The sequence below is a fragment of the Mustelus asterias genome, chromosome 1 (assembly GCF_964213995.1).
Source record: "Mustelus asterias chromosome 1, sMusAst1.hap1.1, whole genome shotgun sequence".
Taxonomy (NCBI): domain Eukaryota; kingdom Metazoa; phylum Chordata; class Chondrichthyes; order Carcharhiniformes; family Triakidae; genus Mustelus; species Mustelus asterias.
This window is the reverse complement of record NC_135801.1, coordinates 186,772,333-186,785,071: the sequence shown is the minus strand read 5'-3', so window position 1 is coordinate 186,785,071 and position 12,739 is coordinate 186,772,333. Positions and strand designations below refer to the sequence as shown.

At 48.2% G+C, this 12,739-nt stretch overlaps 1 protein-coding gene across 2 annotated transcripts in view; it reads left to right on the top strand.

The window, feature by feature from the left end:
• LOC144500777 (snake venom metalloproteinase BjussuMP-2-like) overlaps positions 1 to 12,739 on the top strand; it is a 71,703-nt gene that overhangs the window by 37,076 nt on the left and 21,888 nt on the right. For both annotated transcript variants that reach the window (XM_078224221.1, XM_078224229.1), the window contains exons 9-12: positions 4,094 to 4,266; positions 6,240 to 6,321; positions 8,996 to 9,132; positions 10,331 to 10,436. In XM_078224221.1, coding sequence (XP_078080347.1) covers positions 4,094 to 4,266; positions 6,240 to 6,321; positions 8,996 to 9,132; positions 10,331 to 10,436 — 498 coding nt within the window. The remainder of the gene's footprint in view (positions 1 to 4,093; positions 4,267 to 6,239; positions 6,322 to 8,995; positions 9,133 to 10,330; positions 10,437 to 12,739) is intronic.

The following is a 12,739-nucleotide window of genomic DNA, read 5'->3' as shown; positions in this document are numbered from 1 at the left end:
GGAACATTCTATGATGGAGGTAAAGGTTAGTGGCAGAACTGTGAATTGTCTGTTTGACAGTGGAAGCACCGAAAGTTTCATACACCCTGAAACTGCTAAAAGGTGTGGACTCCGGATTCTCCCTGCCAAACAGACAATTTCCATGGCATCACGGTCCCGGTCTGTACCGATCCAAGGACGATGTATGGTAACTCTTGAGGTACAGGGCACAATTTACGAGCAATACAGGCTCCTTGTGCTACCTCACCTTTGCGCGCCAATTCTCCTCGGACTAAACTTTATGGCCCACATGAGGAGTGTGATCCTACAGTACGGTGGGCCACTCCCTTCACTGGCAGTAGGGAATCAGCCGCAGCCTCCAAATCGCCCAAAGCGCCCCGCGTGCAATTTATCCACCCTGAAGATCACGACACCATCCCTTTTTAAAAATCTGGTACCTGGCTGCAAGCCCATCGCTACTAAAAGTAGGCGTTACAGCGCTGAGGACCGGATCTTTATTAGATCTGAGGTTCAGCGGCTCCTCAAGGAAGGGATCATACAGGCCAGTGCTAGTCCGTGGAGAGCGCAGGTCGTGGTAGTCAAAAGCGGGAACAAACCTCGGATGGTCATCGACTATAGTCAGACCATTAATAGATACACGCAGCTGGATGCGTATCCTCTCCCGCGCATTTCTGATATGGTCAATCAGATTGCGCAGTACCGAGTGTTTTCTACCATAGACCTTAAGTCCGCCTACCATCAACTCCCCATCCGCCCAGAGGACCGACAATATACGGCTTTTGAGGCGGATGGTCGTCTATACCAATTCCTCAGGGTTCCATTTGGTGTCACCAATGGGGTCTCGGTCTTCCAGCGTGCTATGGACCGAATGGTGGACCAGAACGGGTTGCGGGCTACCTTCCCGTACCTGGATAACGTCACCATCTGCGGCCATGACCAGCAGGACCACGACACGAATCTCCAACACTTTCTGCGCACTGCATCTCGCCTGAATCTGACCTATAACAGGGAGAAGTGCGTATTCCGTACGCGTAGGTTAGCCATCCTCGGATACGTGGTGGAAAACGGGGTCATTGGCCCTGATCCAGACCGTATGCGCCCACTCACTGAACTTCCCTTGCCCGCTAGCACGAAAGCACTGAGGAGATGCCTCGGGTTTTTTTCATATTATGCACAGTGGGTCCCCAACTACGCGGACAAAGCTCGTCCGCTCATTAAGTCCACGACCTTCCCACTTACGCCGGAGGCCCAATTGGCCTTCAAGGTTTTGAAGAGCGACATCTCGAAAGCCACGATGCACGCGGTGGATGAATCCATCCCTTTCCAGGTGGAGAGTGATGCATCTGACTTCGCCCTAGCCGCCACACTAAACCAGGCAGGCAGGCCCGTCGCGTTCTTTTCCCGCACCCTTCAAGGCCCAGAAATTCGGCACTCAGCGGTGGAAAATGAGGCTCAGGCCATTGTGGAGGCCATCAGACACTGGTGCCATTACCTGGCAGGTAAGCGGTTCACCCTGATCACGGATCAACGATCCGTGGCGTTTATGTTCAGTAACACGCAGAGGGGCAAGATCAAGAACGATAAGATCTTGCGGTGGAGAATTGAGCTCTCCACCTATAATTACGATATTATGTATCGTCCAGGGAAGCTCAATGAGCCCTCGGATGCCCTCTCGCGCGGAACATGCGCCATCATGCAGGAGGACCGCTTGAAGGCTCTCCACAATGATCTGTGTCATCCTGGAGTCACCAGACTCTACCACTTCATCAAAGCCCGCAACCTGCCCTACTCGGTGGAGGATGTCAGGTCAGTGACTAGAAGCTGTCGGATTTGCGCAGAATGCAAACCACACTTTTATCGACCAGACCGGGCACAATTGGTCAAGGCCACTCGCCCTTTTGAGAGGCTGAGTGTGGATTTTAAGGGCCCCCTTCCCTCAACGGACCGGAATGTCTATTTTCTCAATATAATAGACGAGTATTCCCGGTTTCCGTTTGTTTTCCCCTGTGCGGACACGTCAACTGCCACCGTCATTAAGGTTTTCAGTGAACTTTTTACCCTGTTCGGGTACCCCTGCTACATTCATAGCGACAGGGGCTCGTCGTTCATGAGCAACGACTTGAGGCAATTCCTGCTCTCATTCGGGATTGCCTCTAGTAGAACCACGAGCTACAACCCTAGGGGTAACGGACAGGTGGAAAGGGAGAATGCTACAGTCTGGAAGGCTGTCCTACTGGCACTGAAATCCAGGGGCCTTCCAGTCTCCCGTTGGCAGGAGGTCCTTCCAAATGTGCTCCATTCTATCCGCTCCCTCCTGTGTACGGCAACCAATGCTACTCCCCACGAGAGGATGTTCTCATTCCCTCGGAAGTCGTCCTCGGGGACCTCATTGCCAGCCTGGTTGACGTACCCAGGACCCGTCCTTCTGCGGCGCCATGTGAGGGCTCGCAAGTCCGACCCCTTGGTCGAACTGGTCCAACTCCTCCACGCCAACCCTCAGTATGCCTATGTGGCATATCCTGACGGGCGAGAGGACACTGTCTCCATTAGAGACCTGGCGCCCGCAGGGGACGTAGCAACTCCTGTCGCTCCTATTCCCCCAGTCACAGATCCACTACTCCTCATTACTTCCCCAGACGTGGCGCGGTCAGCACCGGGACCAGTGCATAACACTTTTACTCCCATGTACAGCTTGCCTGAGACTCGGAGATCGGCGCCACCATCATCATCACCACCACCACTACCACCAAACGTTCCAGGATCCCCTGCACCATCGCCTCACCAGGGCCAGCCGGCCCGGGAGTCCTTGAGGGGACAGCCAGACGTTGCTTTGGAAAGAGCACCACCACAAGCACCTGCTCCGGTTTCGCAACCGGTGTTGAAGGGATCGGCACCTGCTCCAGTTTCGCAACCGGTGTTGAGGAGATCGCAGCGTCGGTGCGGTCCTCCAGACCGTCTGGACTTGTGAATCCTGTGATTTTTCTGTTATTGTCTGTTTATATGACCTGTTTTTCGTCCACCCCGCCACCTTTTGTTCTTAAAGGAGGGGTGAATGTGGTGAACCATCGTTGGTTCACCACTGGGGTTTGTTACTATGTTACTGTTGGGCTAGGGTGTTGTTACTGTGGGGGTTGTACTATGTTGTTGGGTTAGGGTGTTTACCTGTTATAAGAGTTATCATGGCACATTCCAGTGGGGTCCCGCCTCCGGTGGCAAGGTATAAGACCCCCTGCTCCGGCAGGACCCCTTCAGTCTGAACTGGTGTATTCGTGTTAGTAGTTCCCTTGTTACTTTATTAAAGCCTTCAATACCGAAGCCTTGGTTCCATGTGCTTATTGACGCGCATCACCCACCCCACCGCCCCCCCTCTCCCCCCTCTCAATCGATAAGGTATTGGCGGATCTTCATCTTGAATTGCTGAATTCCTTATAGCGATGGTGCCTCTCATGGTGGTGCTTGAAGAAATAATATCCATGAACATTTGGATTTAGACAACCCATAGGGGAGACAGTAACATAGTAGTATTGTCACTGGACTAGCAGTCCAGATGACCATGAAACCATTGTCAGAAAGACCCATACGGTTCACTAATGTGCTGTGGAGATGTCAGCGTTGGACTGGGGTAAACACAGTAAGAAGTCTCACAACACCAGGTTAAAGTCCTGGTGTTGTGAGATAATAAAACTGTTGGACTTTAACCTGGGGTGTTGTGAGACTTGTCACTAATGTGCTTCAGGGAAGGAAGTCTGCCATCCTTACCCGGTCTGGCCTACATGTGACTCCAGAGCCACAGCAATGTGGTGGACTCTCAACTGCCCTCGGGGAACTAGGGATGGGCAATAAATGCTGGCCAGACAGTGACGCCCATGTCCTACAAATGAATAAAAGATTGTCTTCGAAAACATTGCAGGACTGGAGTGGAGAATTGAGTGAAGGAATGAGTGAAGGTGTGAGGAAGTGTGATGGAGTGTGATGGGCATGGATGCGTCATTGTTGACGGAATGAAGGGTAATAGCGACGGAAAGCCTTGGTGAGGAATTCTGAGGAAGATTTACAGGTTCTAAGCCCGTTGCTGGGATTCTGTGTCTTTCAGATCTATCGCAGGGAGTTAAATATCCAGATTTTTCTCGTTGGCATAGAAATCTGGACAACTGAAAACAAGGTTAGCTCCAGCCAGGACACCTCAAAGGCTCTGCTAAACTTCATGAAATGGAGAAGCAAAGAACTTGTGCCAAGGAAGCACCATGATAATGCTCAACTTATCAGGTAAAAGTTTTGTTTATTCGTCACAAGTAGGCTTGCATTAACACTGCAATGCAGTTACTAGAAAGTCCCCAGTCGCCACACTCAATTATCGAGGGTGGAATTTCCCAGACCATCCTGACGCTGCGATTGTTCAGTCCCGCCGAAAGCCAGTAGACTTTTGGCTGATTCATCATATCCCTCATGGCAAATCCCGCCGCAGCATTGTCAGAAACTCCCAGCCGCTGTATATATACCGCACAGAAACAACTGGTGTCGATGCTCCAAATTAATCTCCTCCCTTTCCTCCTGTCTCATCCCAGCGTCACATCTCATAGAATCCCATTTGATCCATCCAGCCTGCAGCGGCTCTCCGACAGAGCACCTCAACCAGGCCCTACCCCCATAAACCCACGCATTACCCCACTGATCCCTCCAATTTACACATAGTGGGACATTAAGAGGCAATTTACCATGGCCAATCCACCGAACCTACACATCTTTGGACTGTGGGAGGAAACCGGAGCACCCGGAGGAAACTTATGCAGACCACGGGGATAATGTGCAAACTCCGCACAGTCAGTGACCCAAGGCTGGAATTGAACCCGAGTCCCTGGCACGGTGAGGCAGCAGTGCTAACCACTGTACCACCGTGCTGCCCACTGCCACCATCCTAAAAAAAAAGGAGCAGCCAGATGGCCTTCTTGAAACTGCTCCATCATTCAACAAGATCATGCGTAGGATTCATCATAGAAATCATAGAAATCATCATAGAATCATCATCATGGCACCTTGTGTCAGCATTGAGGTCTGACATAGCTCAGGTGCAATCATTCACTGAGAAATCATCATGGGATTACATCGGATAAATAGCACAGAAACTGTCCGTTCGGCCCAACCAGTCCTTTCTGGTATTTATGTTCCTCTCGAGCCTTCACCCATCTTACCTCATCTAAATCTATCACCTTATCCCTCAATTCTCTTCTCCCTCATTCACTTATCCTGCTTCCCCTTAAACACTCCCAAACTATTTGCCTCAATCACTCCCTGTGGTAACAAACTTCACATTCTTGTCCCTCTTTGGGTAAGGGAGTTCCACCTGAATTCCTGATTGGGTTTCTTTGTGACTACCTTATATTGATGGCCTCCAGCTGTGCTCTTCCCCACAAGAGGAAACATTCCCTTTGATCTTATAACTCAACCTCACTTCTCTATCCCATCCCCACATCCCTTGACTCTCTTCATCTCCCACAGTCCTCAGTAGAAACATGGAAGCTAGAAACAGGAGTAGGCTATTTGGCCCTTCGAGCCTGCTCCACCATTCATCTTGATCATGGATGGTCATCAAATTCAATATCCTGATCCCGCCTTCCTCCATATCCCTTGATCCCTTTAGCCCCTAGAGCTATATCTAATTTCATCTTGAAATAACGCAATGTTTTGGCCTCAACTACATTCTGTGGTAGTGAATTCCACACATTCACCACCCTCTGGGTGAAGAAATTTCTCCTCACCTCAGTCCTAAAAGGTTTACCCCTTATCCTCAAACTATGACCCTTAGTCTGGACTCCCCCACCATCGGGAACATTCTTTCTGAATCCACTCTGTTTAATCCTGTTAGAATCTTATAAGTTCCCTCACATAATGCCCGTTTCTCTTTCTCCTTAAGTTACTGTGGGAGAGGAGGGCGAGAGATTGTTTGTAAACCTACAAGGATTTTCACAGTAAAAGTTACAATGCTTTTCGTATTGACATAGTAATTATCTATGGGATGTTTTTGGACTGTTCAGTGATGTACCACCGAGGGGAGCCGTTGCTTTGCTATGAAGATAGGTTGGCAGCAGTGGGCATCCATCCCATGGTTGCTGATAAAATGAGATATTAACATTTCCGATGCTATTTCGAGGGGGTGTCTTGCTGCCAATACTGCTTTACATCAAACTTTGTTCTTTGCTTCTTCACTAAACCACTTTTTCCTTTATTTATTGTTCCTCCAGTGGTGTGCCTTTTCAAAAGTCGTTAGGCGAAGCATACCTGAATGATATGTGCTCGAAGGAGAGAAGTGGAGGAGTTGTCAAGGTATTTTGTTCAGGCAATTCTTTTGGATGAGGTTTGGTGTTCTTTGAGGTGAATGTTGATGAATGGGGCACCTTGTGTCAGCATTGAGGTCTGACATAGCTCAGGTGCAATCATTCACTGAGACATCGAATCCAGGGAGCACTGGATTACACTGAGACCTTTGCGCACAGCGAGTGGTTCAGATCTGGAATGCAATGCCTGGAATTGTGGTGGAGACAGGTTCAATCAATGCATTCAAGAGGGCATTAGCTTACTTGAATAGAAGTATGGCACGGTGGCACAGCCATTAGCACTGCTGCCTCACAGTACAAGGGACCTAGGTTCAATTCCGGCCTCGGGTGACTGTCTGTCTGGAGTTTGCCTGTTCTCCTCGTGTCTGCGTGGGTTTTGCTCCCACAGTGCAAAGATGTGAAGGTTAGGTTGATTGCCCCTTAATGTCTCAAGTTGTGTAGGTAAGGGGATTAGTGTGGTAAATATGTGACATTATGGGATATGGTTTAAACTTTATTTATTATTGTCACAAGTAGGCTTACATTAACACTGCAATGAAGTTACTGTGAGAATCCCTGAGTTGCCTCACTCCGGCGCCTGTTCGGGTACACTGAGGGAGAATTTAGCATGGCCAATGCACCTAATCAGCACCTCTTTCAGACTGTGGGAGGAAACCTGAGCACCCGGAGGAAACCTACGCAGACAGGGGGAGAACGTGCAGACTCCATACAGACAATGACCCAAGCTGGGAATCGAACCTGGGTGCTGTGAGGCAGCAGTGCTAACCACTGTGCCACCATGGGCCTGGGTGGAATGCTCTGTTGGAGTGTTGGTGCAGACCCAATGGGTCAAACGACCTCCTTCTGCACTGTAGGGATTCTATGAACAATGCGCCGGGGTACAGGGGAATGGCACAAAGTCATATTGCTATTTTGGAGAACCAGGGCAGACACAATGGGTCTCCTACGCTGTAACAATTCTATGATTCGTGGACATAGCAAAGTATGGATGAGGTAAAGTGTGATTCGGATAAAGTGCAAACCAGTTACAACCTGAATCAGATAAATTGTGGATCTGACAAAATGTGGATGCGCTACAATCAGAATCATATAAAGTAGGGATCAGATCTTTGTGTGGACCAGCTAATGCATAAAATAACATGTATCAGATAATGATAGACAGAGATAAAATCAAAATACTGCAGATACTGTAATCTGAAACAAAAACAGAAAATGCTGGAAAATCTCAGCAGCAATCTTAGAGCAAGACGGAGGGCCATCCAAACTCGAAATGTTGGTTCTATTTTCTCCCCACAGATGCTGTCAGACCCAATGAGAGGTGTAGCATGAGTCAGTTAAAGCATTGGCTTGAGATGGTACATAGAAGCCACAGATACATCACAAAGCTCTCATCATCAATGCCCCTATATTCAAGAGTCAGAAGTAACACAGCTGAACTATTACGTTGGTTAGATATAGGATTGCATTAAGCATGGATTAGAGGTAGCTGCAGATCTTCCCTTAACCTCCCTTTTGCAATCTATCCAAACACTAATATTACGAGACTGTGACACTTCCCAATTCCCACACCTGCTAATTCCATGGTTTCTCTCACTATGGGATTGCTAAATCATTGAATCATAGAATCCCTACAGTGCAGAAGGAGACCATTCGGCCCATCATCACTGAATCAACCACAATCCCACCCAGCCCTATTCCTGTAACCACACATATTTACCCTGCAATCCCCCTGGCACCAGGGTCAATTTAGCATGGCCAATCAACCTAACCCGCACATCTTTGGACTTTGGGAGGAAACCGGAGCACCCGGAGGAAACCCACGCAGACATGGAGAGAATGTGAAAACTCCACAAAAGACAGCGACCCGAGGCCGGAATTGAACCTGTGTCTCTAGTGCTGTGAGGCAGCAGTGCTAACCACTGTGCCACCGTGCCACCCATCTAGCAGAGTTACAGCCAGTTTTGTGCGATATATGTATTGCCTCTGGGAACCGGATGAAGACAATAAAACAGCCACTGCGGGGAGGGAAATATGTACCCATTGGTCGAGTATGGTGTGTAAGCATGATCTAGTTTGATTACTGCACTGGTTCGGGGAAGGCTGATTGAAATTTAATTCAGATTTGTCTAAACAATGAATGGGAGGCTATCACTAGACTGTTTCCTCTGTTTGGGGTGTCTGTTGCAAGATTAGTTTAAAATTGTCAGTGAGGAACGTCTCGAAATGGGATAAGAGAAGTTTATTTACACAGAGGGTCACTGCAGGATTAGGCTATTGAGTTGGACGATCAGCCATGATCGTGATGAATGGCGGAGTAGGCTCGAAGGGTCAAATGGCCTCCTATCTTCTATGTTTCTATGTTACTTCTTTCTCTAGCATTATCCAGCACTCTCACTTCATGTGTCCCATTTCTCTTTTTCCCATAACTGGTGCTCACCCTCTTGTCCATTTAGTTAAACCCTTCTGCGCCCGCCTAGTCAATTTGTTTTTGATTGCTTGAGTGAAGAGTGGGCCGGATGCTTCTTTGCATACCGTAAACCTCAAGGCTTCTGTAGATGGAACCGCAGAGTGTGTAAAGCATATGCCAAGGCGTAGATGTTGCTTTATGCTTCACGAGGTGCCATACTAATAATTGCCTTTTTCTGTTGTGTTTGCATTTGCAGGATACTTGGGCCAGCACCAGTGAAGTGGCTAAATATATTGCTCATGAGATAGGTCACAATCTGGGAATGCATCATGACACACACGCTTGTCACTGCCCTGTCACCTCTGGGAAGTGCTTACTGGCAACATCAACAATGTAAGGACAATTAACATTTCTCTCATTCTGTGCAGTGAGCTTTTAAAGATCCCTCTGAAAAATATTAATTATAAATTGTTTTCTGGGTAACAATTGCATGTAAATTAGTCAGGGTCATTTTAGTATTGGCTGATTGGTGGTATCAAATAATGAGCCCATTTATAAATCGCACCTTATTTTCGTTTACATTGAGCACCACTGACTATCGGTCAAAGTTAACAAAGAACAAAGAAAATTACAGCACAGGAACAGGCCCTACGACCTTCCAAGCCTGCACCGACCATGCTGCCCGACTGAACTAAAACCCCCTACCCTTCCAGGGACCGTATCGCACTATTCCCATCCTATTCATGTATTTGTCCAGACGCCCCAAAGAACAAAGTGCTTTGTTCTTTGGGGCATCAGTGCAGATGGAGGCCATTTGGCACATTGAGTCTGCACCAAATCTCTGACGGAGTCCTTACCGAGGCTCTCTCCGCTATCCTATCCCTGTAACCTCACACAGTTACCATGGCTAATTCATCTAACCTACACATCTTGAGACACTAAGCGGCAACTTAGCATGGCCAATCTACCTAACCTGCACGTCTTTTGGACTGTGGGAGGAAACCGGAGCACCCGGGGGAAACCCATGCAGACACGGGGAGAACGTGCAAACTCCACACAGACAGTGACCCAAGACTGGAATTGAACCCGGGTCTCTGGCGCTGTGAGGCAGCAGTGCTAACCACTGTGCTACCATGCCGTTCAAATGGCCCCCATTACCTGGGGAAATGTGTGTTCATGTGCCATTTTTGTCAGCCTGCTAAGAAGCCTCAAAGCGTAGATCATAGAATCCCTACAATGAAGAAGGAGGTCATTTGTCCCATCGAGTCTGCACCAACTCTCTGACAGTGTCAGGGGGATTAGCAGGGTAAATATGAGGGGTTACGGGAATAGGGCCTGGGTGGGATAGTAGTTGGTGCAGACTTGATGGGCCAAATGGCCTCCTTCTGCACCGTACGGATTCTATGTTAACTTTCTCTGCTCTAACGAGAAGCATCCTGGTTTCTCCAATCTGTCCAGATCCTCATCCCTGATACTTTCCTCGGAACCCCTCCAAAAATGACAAAAAGAAATGATGGAAGTGCATTTGTTGAATGCCTCAGTTTTCCTAACGTAATGTTCTCCCTTCAAAAATGTGCGGTCTTTTGTACAGGTGGATGATAAACCCAGTGTTCAGCGATTGCAGTAAAACATCCCTCAATTGGTTCTTGAATCATCGTGACATCAGCTGTTTACTGGACCAACCAGATTTCTCCATGGTGAGTGAGGACGTCTTTTTTAAAATTCATTTGTAGGTCATGGGCATCCCTGGCTGGCCCAGCATTTACTGCCCATCCCTAATTGTCCTTGAACTGAGTGGCTTGCTGGGCCATTTCAGAGGGCGGTTTTGTGCGATGTGGGTGCCACTAATAAAGCCAGCGTTTGCTCTCCTTCGCCAATTGCAATTGCCGGGCAATTTCAGAGGACGGCTAAGAGTCAACGACATTGTTGAGGATCCAGAGTCACATGTAGGCCAGACCGTGTAAGGAGAGCAGATTTCCTTCCCCTCAAGGACGTTAGTGAACCAGATGGGTTTTTCCAACAATCGACAATGGTTTCACGGTCATCAGTAGATTCTGAATTCCAGATTTTTTTTATTGAATTCAAATTCTACCACCTGCCGTGTTGGGATTCGAACCCGGGTCCCCAAAACATTAGCTGAATTTCTGGATTAATAGTCTGGCGATAATACCACTACACCATTGCCTTCCCGAAAGTCTGAAGTTGGTTCGTCAGTAATAAAAGTCCCCATGCGGAGAACTCGCTACGCCTTATTGGACCAGACAAGGAATTGGGAAATAATTTCTGGGACCGGATTATCCAAAGACCGTTGGGGATTGGGACTGTAAATGGCCGGCCCTGGTTTGTCTGTACTGCCATGCTCCGGATCCACTCAGGAGAAGGCCGGGTCAGGGTGGAGGCTATCTGCTTGAAAGCAGTAGATAGCCAAGTAAGGTTTGTCACATGACTTCTCCATCACAGTTTCAATTTTCCAGTTGACAGGCAGAGTCAAAACACAGCCAGTGAGAGGAGCTGACCTCCTGGTGGGAGGTGATGGCCGAGTGGTCTTATCACTAGACTATTAATCCAGAAACTCAGCTTATGTTCTGGGGACCTGGGTTCGAATCCCACCACAGCAGATGGTGGAATTTGAATTCAATAAAAAATATCTGGAATTAAGAATCTACTGATGACCATGAAACCGTTGTCGATTGTCGGAAAATCCTATCTGGTTAGAAACATAGAAACATAGAAAAACTACAGCACAAAACAGGCCCTTCGGCCCACAAGTTGTGCCGAACACATCCCTACCTTCTAGACCTACCTATAACCCTCCATCTGATTAAGCTCCATGTACTCATCCAGGAGTCTCTTAAAAGACCCTATTGAGTTTGCCTCCACCACCACTGACGGCAGCCGATTCCACTCGCCCACCACCCTCTGTGTGAAAGACTTACCCCTAACATCTCCCCTGTACCTACCCCCCAGCACCTTAAACCTGTGTCCTCTTGTAGCAGACATTTCCACCCTGGGAAAAAGCGTCTGAGAGTCCACCCGATCTATGCCTCTCAACATCTTATACACTGGTTCACTAATACTGGTTCACTAATATTCTTTAGGGAAAGAAATCTGCCGTCCTTACCTGGTCTGGCCTACCTGTGACTCCAGAGCCACAGCAATGTGGTTGACTCTCAACTGCCCTCTAAGGGCAAGGAGGGATGGGCAATAAATGCTGACCAGCCAGCGATGCTCACAAATGAATAAAAGAAAACCCTTTCATCCCAGAAATATTTTTTTGTATTCATTTATGTGATATGGGTGTCACTGGCTGGGTCAGCTTTATTGCCCATCCCTAACTGCCCTCCATTTCACAGGGCATTTGAGAGTCAATGACATCACTGGCTCTGGCGTCACATGTAGGCCAGACCAGGTAAGAATGATAAATGTCCTTCCCTGAAGGACAGTAGTGAACCAGATAGGTTTTTGCAACGGCCGACAATGGTTTCATGGTCATCAGTAGAGTCTTAATTCCAGATTTTTATTGAATTCAAATTTCACCACCTGCTATGGTGGGATTTGAACCGAGGTCCCCAGATCTTGTTCTGGCCCTCTGGGCTACTAGTCCAGTGACAATACCACTATGCCACTGCGTCCCCTGAGTGTACCTTCCAATACAATTACGTCCCTCCTTAAGCAAAGAGACTGAACCTGTACACAGTACTTGCAATCTCACCAATTCCCTCTATAGCTGGAATGAGACTCCCTCTTTTTAGAAATCATAGAAATCATCGAAACCCTACAGTACAGAAAGAGGCCATTCGGCCCATCAAGTCTGCACCGACCACAATCCCACCTAGGCCCTACCCCCATATATCTACCCACTAATCCCTCTAACCTACACATCTCAGGACACTAAGGGCAATTTTTAGCATGGCCAATCAACCTAACCCGCACATCTTTGGACTGTGGGAGGAAACCGGAGCACCCGGAGGAAATCCACGCAGACACGAGGAGAATGTGC